Source organism: Malus sylvestris, chromosome 17 (assembly GCF_916048215.2).
Source record: "Malus sylvestris chromosome 17, drMalSylv7.2, whole genome shotgun sequence".
Taxonomy (NCBI): Eukaryota; Viridiplantae; Streptophyta; class Magnoliopsida; order Rosales; family Rosaceae; genus Malus; species Malus sylvestris.
The window spans coordinates 27,528,396-27,538,120 of NC_062276.1; the positions used below are offsets into that span (position 1 = coordinate 27,528,396).

The 9,725-nt window shown below is 33.8% G+C and overlaps 1 protein-coding gene across 1 annotated transcript; it reads left to right on the top strand.

The window, feature by feature from the left end:
• The first annotated feature begins 3,250 nt into the window (after nucleotides 1-3,250).
• LOC126612079 (AP2-like ethylene-responsive transcription factor At1g16060) lies at nucleotides 3,251-6,857 on the top strand. The gene is made up of 8 exons (XM_050280383.1): nucleotides 3,251-3,726; nucleotides 3,892-3,974; nucleotides 4,105-4,113; nucleotides 4,243-4,331; nucleotides 4,475-4,548; nucleotides 4,648-4,698; nucleotides 5,090-5,166; nucleotides 5,971-6,857. Exons 1-8 carry the CDS (start codon nucleotides 3,563-3,565, stop codon nucleotides 6,522-6,524), a joined length of 1,101 nt encoding a protein of 366 aa, XP_050136340.1. The 5' UTR covers nucleotides 3,251-3,562; the 3' UTR covers nucleotides 6,525-6,857.
• Nucleotides 6,858-9,725: the final 2,868 nt, after the last annotated feature.

Genomic DNA, 9,725 nt, shown 5'->3' on the forward strand with positions numbered 1-9,725 from the left:
ATCCGTCAAAGAAGTTGATTTTCCATCCATTTTTGTACAAGTCTTTTCATTCAGCAACTCATCACTCCATTTTCGGTTCAAACTCTCATCCCTCTCTTTTTTTCTAAAAAAAATTACCATTATCAAGAGAAGGAGAGGGTTCAAAACTACATCAATGTCTACTGGATTTTTTGTCAACAAAATTTTACGAAACTTTTGAAATCCCGGAACAAAATTCCTCGATCCAGCCGTGCTACCTAATACCTTAACTTTTAGTACCTCTAGTTAAGTATAAGAACCGATCGTGCTTGGTTACCTAATTTACAATGGAATGATTACTGCCTCCCTTTGGTTTTAGCACAACCATGCATCAAACGTTTGGCCAATTCCTTGTAGAGATAGATTTTTGGTGGTTAACCATGAAGAGTTCATTTAGCACAATTACACTTGATTGGGAAAAGAAAACCGCAAAGTGAAGAAGCATGACACACCAAGAAGTTTGCACCAATTGAAAGCTTTATAATTGGTTTTGCATATATATTAATTTATGAACATGCAGATGTACAGAATGGTAGGATCAGAATATGGACCATCTAATCCACACCACTGTAAGTTAATGAGACGATCCATTGGGTAGGAGTTCGACCATTTGTCAAAAATTGATTTCCCCTGAACTCTTAGCCACCAACAAGTGCGGAGCCATATAATTAGGCGCCCCTGCAATGTGGTCACAATCTTAGGGGGTTGTTAACTTATAGACAAACTCAAGCAGTCAATTATATGGCTATCAAAATTTTGGTTTCGTCATGGTAATCTACTTTTTTGGAGATCAGAAAGACTTATAGATGTATTTTAACTTCTTCCTGACAACCATTATATAACTTTAAATGTGGCGGTGCAAGTTATACTATCTTCAATGCATATGGAGTCCAATTTGACGTTTCATTTCAATTCATGTGCATTAGAGATGGATTAAGCCAAAACTTAGAGATATAGATATAGTCGTTGTATTTTCTAATTAGTGCGGGGGTCACAGTTTTAACTCTAAGGTTAAACTCAAAGTCAAATAAGACATTTCGTATAACTCTAAAGTCATGTACCCCAACTTTTTTGGTACATTACAGAGGAATTAAGTTTCAAACCCTACTCTCGCGCACACACCCGACCGAATACTAGAGAACAACAAATCCTATGTTTAGAATCAAGAACTTTAAATGTCAAGTTTGTGGTTGAATATATGACAGTTGAGAGTTGGAAACGAAGAAGAGTCTCTCGTTGTGATAAGTATGAAATACATTGTGAAAGGGTTGATAGATTGAGAAAGTTTGATAATTAATATGAGAAATACTAAGGGGACTCTTTCAAGTTTAGACTCTCCATATACTGTCTGTCACCTTACAGTTTAACGTCAATTTGTGTGCCACTATTATAAAATATTGTGTAAAAAAAAATAAGTTGGCAGAGTCCATGGAAAGTCCCACTTTTGAGAGTCTCTTAACATTTCTCAATTTTTTTTTTTACCAAACGATATTATCTACACTAAGGGGTGGGGGAGTGGGCTAACAATAATGTGTTTCAAATTATCTTTTGGCGAGAATCAAACCTAAAACATTTCACTTACAAGTAAAGAGGAATACTATTAGACTGTAGTACTAAGTGGCAGCATTTCTCAATTAACATTGTGAATACTGACTAGGTCTCTGAACAAAGAGCTAGCTGCTAATATTAAGGTTTTGCTATAAACTGAAAAGTTAATACGAGCTTGCTAGTTAATGTCACATTAATGACTTGTATTCCAAATTTGACTATTGATTTGCATCTCATAAACAAAAATTCACTAAACTGATCATCTTAGGTAGTTAGAAGAGCCTAATTAAATTATCAAGAAGATTAAGAAGAAAAAAAACATGAAAATCGTTACGTTGGCCTATCTTCGAATGTTCAAAGCTTATACTTGACTCTAAATGCGGTGGTACAAATTATATCATGTCTATGCGTACAAAGTCAAATATAATTTTTAACTTGTTGGCGCATTAGAGAGAAACCGCGTCAAATTTAATTTTTCCACAATGTAGAGAGTCGAGACAATTAAGTTGTTAAGTCTGGATAACTACCCAATCTTTAGGGGTGTTTTCAAATTGGCCCTAACCTCTTAAAACATTTCAAATAACTGCCTAAAGTTTTGAAAAAATGAACATCTATTAGGTTCACTAGCATTTAGTGTTGACATAGACAAATATTAAGTGTGTTTTAACTCTCAAGTCCATTGTGGAGATTTGATGACTTTCCAAATTGACGCCATGTACTTAAGCAAATTTATGGTTTAACTTAGCAAATGGGTCAATTTGGGGGTTAAAACTCTAAAGACGTCGATTAGTGAAAACCAACTTTAGTGTTTGTCCACCTCATTATTAAATGCTAGTAACGTCATCACCTAATGTTGGTAAAGGACCAACCCTATGTTAATTTTGAAAACGTTATAGGTAGTTATTTAGAATGTTTTAATATGTTAAGACTAATTTGAAATTATCTTAAAAGATTTGGTAGTTTTTTGTGCTCAACCGTTAAAATTAAACATACTTTTATTTTTTAATTTTCTGCCCTTGGGAGATAATAGATGATAAGTACCGACTAATTTGTTTGGCATTTGAAGAAAATTCTCGCATGGAGAAGGCATTTTAGGATAATAATTAAAAAAAATGGTAATAATTATTAGTAGAATGAATGAACGATAGTGAAAATAAATAAAAATGTGATGACGATATAGAATGATGGAGGAAGAAACAAAATAATCATACAAACAAGAAGAGAGGCTAAAAGGGGAGTTAGTTTATAAGTTAATTAAGGGTGAATAAGCTCATGAGCTTTCAAGTATACATTTTATATATGTAGTTGCATGCATGATACAATTGAATAAGTAAATGAATCAATAACTAGCATAATATGGGCTCGTTAAAGTGATTTTGGTAAAATTGATTTTGGGTTTCAAAAGCATTTGAAGTGCTTAAGTGTTTGTTTACGATCCACTTAAATTTTTACCAAAATTAGTTTCAAAAATATTTTCACAAAAAATACTTTCATTATTTTAAAAGTATATACAAATGAGCCATAAAATTGAAAGAAAAAAAGAGGTGCTATCAATTTTCAGTTTTGACAAATAGCCCCAGAAAGGTGGAAGTGAGGACAAGAAGTAGGAGACTAGATAAGCGCTTGGAGACGGTCACAAAAAGACTCTTGTGATTCAGCCGGCTCAACACTTCTATTCTCCCATCCGTTTAACCCCCTCCCCTCTTCCAATCCAATTTCCAATACAAACAAATATCCATTAATGTTATTTATTTTCCTTTTCATTCACACATTTTTGTGCCAAAAAAATTAAACCCTTTAATTAATTTTGTGCTCTCTCCCTCCAATATATTAGCACCTTCCTTGTCTCTTATATTTATATTATAATGACCTAGTCACATCCATCATCTCCCTCCTTCTCTTCTCTCGCTCTGTGTCTATTTTTCTCTCTTACTCTATTTCCTCATTTGCTCTCTTTGGGTAAGAGTGAGAGAGAGAGAGAGAGAGAGCCAGTTTAATGGCGAAAACCTCACAGCAAAACCAGAAGAATACTGCTGGAAGCACTAACAGGAGCAGCAACACCACTAGCACTGTTACAACAACAAAAGTCAAGCGGACGCGGAAAAGCGTCCGCCGTGACTCTCCGCCCCAGCGGAGCTCCATATATCGTGGCGTCACGAGGTTATATCATATTCCTGGATGCACATTATAGTTAAATTTTATAGTTTCCATCATTTTCTTTTGCCTTTTCTTGTTGGGAGTTGGCCGGTTCTGGCTTCATTTCTGCTTTTAACTTAGGGTGATATATCACTGTTCAATATTATTGATTAATGTTGTTGAATTTAGGCATCGATGGACGGGTCGATACGAAGCTCATCTGTGGGATAAGAATTGCTGGAATGAGTCGCAGAACAAGAAAGGAAGACAAGGTAATTAATTTGGTTGTTCGTTTTCCTTAATTCTTTTTTGTTTTGCGGTTAACAACTTTCATTTTCTTGTGTTTTTGGTTTCCTGGTGGTGATGATGATATTGATGGAATTAATCCCAACTCAAATGCAGTTTATCTAGGTATGTCCCCATTTGAAAACAGCTTAATTTTCATTTTTTACTACCTTTTAATTCATAATTTGTTTTCTTTGTTGAGCAAGAAAATGGATCATCATTTAACTATATGAGGTAATATTTCAATATTTTTAGGGGCATATGATGATGAAGAAGCTGCTGCACGTGCTTATGACTTGGCAGCATTAAAGTACTGGGGACGAGATACAATTCTCAATTTCCCAGTATATTTTCTAACCCTACTGAAATTGGAGTTGGTGGATCCATCTCTGATCGAAAACATTTTTTTTTAATTGATTATGTGATGTTATTTGCATATGAAATGGCATGAATCTACCTTAATTTTTATTTGTTTGTTTAATTGTAGGTATCCACATATGAAGAAGAGCTCAAAGAAATGGAGAGCCAGTCGAAAGAAGAATACATTGGATCATTGAGAAGGTGATAATTTTAAACTTGTATCTAGTATTTACTTTGATGATATATTATATACTACGAATTTTTTAATTTTAATTTTACTAATTTTTTATTAATTAACAGGAAAAGTAGTGGATTTTCTCGCGGTGTTTCGAAGTATAGAGGCGTAGCAAGGTACTTGTATTTTTTTAATTTTTAATATTTTTTTTTAACAAGCGATAAGATAATTTCACATTAAATTTATCTTAACCATCGGGTGTAATATTTAAACTTAGGTGCAAGAGTAGAACAAACTGTTCTTGCTAACCTGGGTAAACTTATATCTTTTCATTCCAAATTAATTTTTATACTAAAACAATATAGTTAATTTTTTTATACATTTTCACAAAATTTTGATTGTTTTGACAAGTTGCTAATCTCATCCATATACTCATATTTGGTTAGAAGGGGCATGTGCATATAATTCAAAGTTGCTAAGTTGCCAAAAAGTTGAGAGACTGTCACAATCTATGCATATATAGGTAAGTTTGGTTTTTACTTTCTTTGATTTAATTCATCTGTGCAGACACCATCATAATGGAAGATGGGAAGCTCGAATAGGCAGAGTATTTGGAAACAAATACCTTTACCTTGGAACCTTCGGTAATTCCCACTTTTTACTATTTAGTATTTCTTTTATTACAAGCTATATTACTGCTTTAAGTTGTATTAAACGGAAAGAAAATTAGGTGGAGTTTAAAATCAATGGTTTTTTCAATGTTCAATTAGAAATGTAGAAGATATTTGGTAATAAAAAGACCAAGAAAAACAAGAAATTTGGTTTGCCAAAAGAACTTGACAAAGAATCTTTTTCTTTCACTTGTGGGTTAACTTTGGTGCATGTCCTTTACCGAAATCCTGTTACAAGTTTAAAATGCCACGTGGAAAGATGTGACTCGTCGCACGTCATTGGTGTACCTCAACTACTAACACCAAAAAAGAAAGTTTTGCAATACATAATAAAAAAAAACAAGGCATATGGTCCAAGATAATAGGATAAAGAAAACAATGAAAATTACGCAAATCAAATCAATTTAGTTGGGATGTAGATCACCTAACCTCGACTGCCTAATGCACCTATTTAAAAAAATTTATTCTTATTTTTTACTGAGAAATGCTGAGAGGATTCTCTCAAAAGTAAAACTTTCACCTAATGTTTTTAGCAAATGTTTTATAAAATTGACATGAAAATTGACTGTTAAAATTGTAAAATAACAAGTCCATGGAGAGTCTTGAGAGAATTTCCTTAACATTTCTGTTTTTGTGAACTAAAATTTCCAGATCTTTCCACCAAAATTTGCTAGCAACTTAAATTCTAGTATTTAATGTTTCTTTGTTTGGATCCCACACAAACAATTACGCTTGTACAACCTTTGAATTTTATTGTTTTACTTTATTTCTTGGCAGCTACACAAGAAGAAGCAGCCACAGCATATGACATGGCAGCAATAGAGTACCGTGGACTTAATGCCGTTACAAACTTTGATCTTAGCCGCTACATCAAGTCTCTGTGCCCAAATAATACAAACGGGCCTAACGGCGATCAACAAAACCCTGACGGTGACCTCCATGTAATGCAAAACCCTGATGGCGTCCTCAACCAAATGCACAACCCTAATTGTAAACCAGAACTGGAGATCATGCCTGACCACACTAGTTCGAGTAGCGTTAGCGATTCTTCGGTTGTTTTGCCGCGGACGGGAAATGGTTCTTCAGCGTCATCTGCACTAGGACTCTTGCTACAATCTCCCAAGTTTAAAGAAATGCTTGAGAGATCCTCTGTTAAGGAATGCTCACCGACACTTTCGGAGCCAGAGATACGTCGACGCATTTTTCCTGATGACATTCAAACGTATTTTGATTGCCAAGACTTGAACAGCATTGCGGAAGGAGATGACATTATTTTTGGTGAGTTACAGCCGTTTGCTTCGCCTGTTTTTCACTGTGAACTTGATGCATAAAGATGATCCGCAAAGGAAGTTGAAGACGTATACTGGTATAGAATGAGACCAGTTTTATTTCGATGTTCTTGTGAATATGGAGGTAAAAGGACATCGTGATCATTGACACAGAAGGAGATGGTAAAGAAGAAAGTATGCTAATTCTTGTTGTTTATTGGTTGATTTTCATATAGATGGGAATATACATTCATTTATCCAATATTTTCATAAGAAGATAAGTTCAAAAGTTGGCATTTAAGGGCCACGCCTATTTACATCATTTCATATATATGTAGTGGTTGTGCTTATGTCCTATTTTTGGTACATAATTGAGGAAATTTTTTGTTTTTTTAATTTACTGTTTTTGGTGTTTAACATGTACCAGATAACTAAAACATTAGGCGTGCATTTGAATAGGTTATGGATGTCGGTAAATAAATTATGTCTGATTGTAGTGGTTGCACTTACATCCTATTTGGTACATTAATGAGTTGAACATTTAATTTTGGAATTTATTGTTTTCGGTGTTTGACATGCACCGGATAATAAAACATTTGATATGCTTGTGCATGGTACAAGACTAATGAATTATTAACATTAGGGTTTGTTGAATGGCAGAATAGGTCACTCCCTTCTCAATGAGGTTAGTCTTGCTTATTAAACTTCCAACTTGTTTAACAAGCAAGCGCACAAGTTGGAGGTTTTGTTAAACAATAGTTTTGGTATTAAAGAGCAACCATAACAAGTGAAATAGCGTATAGCTTGCAACATGTACCTTGTACCCTTAGACAAGATCGAAGCAAATGCAAAGTTACGTAATTCAAAAGGTCCATTTCTCTGTGTATTGTCTCTCAATAGGGCCCAATGTAGGGCCGAATAGGACTGTTGGGGGTATTTCAGGTCGTTAGTGGTTGGCAGCTGCCAATGAAATTTCTAATTTTTCTTAAAAAGTTGAAGTTGATGGCAAACCCTCGACACAAAAAAAGTTGATGGTGAACCCATAATTGAATGGCAAACTCTCTTAAACAGAAACTCTTTATCACCTCATGTTTTTGATATAATATTTAATATTTATCGTGGAAATTAACGAGGTTTGACTTTTACATCACATACAGAGAATGAGAAATGCTAAGGAGACTCTTAAAAGGGTAATGTTAGGGAAACTAAATTTGTATGCAAAATTTTGTAAACTAAATGACATGAAAGTGAATAATTGGATTATTACTTATGATAAACATGTTCATTCCTATTAGTGATGTCTACAAATTTAATTTCTCCAGCATACCCATTTCAAAAGTAGAACTCTCCATGAACTCTCTGTCACCTCACAGTCATGCCAACATCAAACATTGTGCCAAATACATATAAGGTAACAAAGAGTCTAGAAAAAGTCTCATTTTTTGAAAGTCTCCTTAGCAAAGAGTATATGTACATTGAACTTGGCTATAATTAATACATTGACTTTTTACATTCTTAACGGTATTAGACAGACCGTATCCGATTAACAATGTAGACCTTGGTTAAATGATAGACCGTACACAATTTCTATGATTAATTTAAGGGTTCTTTAGAGAAAGACCCTTGAAACTCCTATTTTCCAAACAAAAACCCACCCAATATTAAACATTCAAATAAAACCCAAATTTCAAATAGACCACCATGTAGAATATATAACCAATTATTACAACATATTTACAACTTATGCCACAAAACCCTAATTATGTTAATAGATATTATTACTCACCCTAATTATGATTAGCAATTAACCCCATATGGAAATTTTACTTTTTTGTTTCATAAATATTATTAACATATATATATATATATATATTAATTTACCCATATTCATAAACAATTATAGGCATGTTTTTCGTATGACAAAAAAAAAAAAAAGAATCCTTTGTACAATCAGTTATTTTGCATCAAATGATATTGTTTGATAAAAAAAAATCAATTAATATTCTTTTATTTTGTAGATAAATTATTTTATACAGATTATTACATACATTAGCCATTTTTTATTTGTTATTATGTAACATCCCACATCGTCTAGGGGAGTGGATCCTCTAAGTCATATATGTACATTCTCATCTCTACCTAGCATGAGGCCTTTTGGGAGCTCACTGGCTTTGGGTTTCTTTGGAACTCCGAAGTTAAGCGAGTTTGCGAGCAATCCCATGATGGGTGACCCATTGGGAAGTTCTTGTGTGAGCTCCCAGAAACAAAACCGTGAGGGCGTGGTCGGGACCCAAATCGGACAATATTGTGTTACGGTGGAGTCAAGCCCGGGATGTGGTGGGGGCCCGGGCTGGGATGTGACAATTTGGTATTAGAGCCAATCCCTGGCCGGAAGTGTGCCGACAAGGACGTCGGGCCCCTAAGGGGGGGTGAATTGTAACATCCCACATTGCCCAGGGAAGTGAATCTTATAAGCCTTATGTGTATATTCTCATCTCTACCTAGCACGAGGCTTTTTGGGAGCTCACTAGCTTCAAGTTCCGTAGGAACTCTGAAGTTAAGCGAGATTGCAGCGAGAGCAATCCCGGGATGGGTGACCCACTAGGAAGTTCTCGTGTAAGTTCCCAGAAACAAAACCGTGAGGGCGTGGTCGGGGCCCAAAAAGGACAATATTGTGCTATGGCGGAGTCGAGTCCGGAAAGTTGTCCCACCCGGGCCGGGATGTGACATATTATATATGCGTGTTAAAAATAATTTATATATATGTATATGTAAAATATAAGTAAATTAATTTTTGATAAGAATTAAACAATAGGTAAAGTATAAGTACATTATTTATTTATAAGAATTAAACAATATTGTAGGTATATTATGTTTAAAAAAAAAAGGGAAAATTGAAATTCATAAACAAAAAGTAGTAGATATATTATTTTTTCAATCAAATTACATTCCTTTATTTTGTAGGTAATTTTTTTTAAATGCATTATTACATATACTAGGCACATTTATATTAGTTTTAGTAGGAATTATATATTGTAGGTACATTATGTTTGTACAAAAAAAAAAGGTAAATTAAAATTCATAAACAAAAAGTAGTAGATATATTATTTTTTAATCAACTTACATTCCTTTATTTTGTAAGTAAATTATTATTACATATAAAATGTAGATAAATTAATTTTCAATCAAATAACATTCTTTTATTTTGCATGTATTATTACATAACTGAGATTATCTTATTACTAACACATATGTCCAAATAAT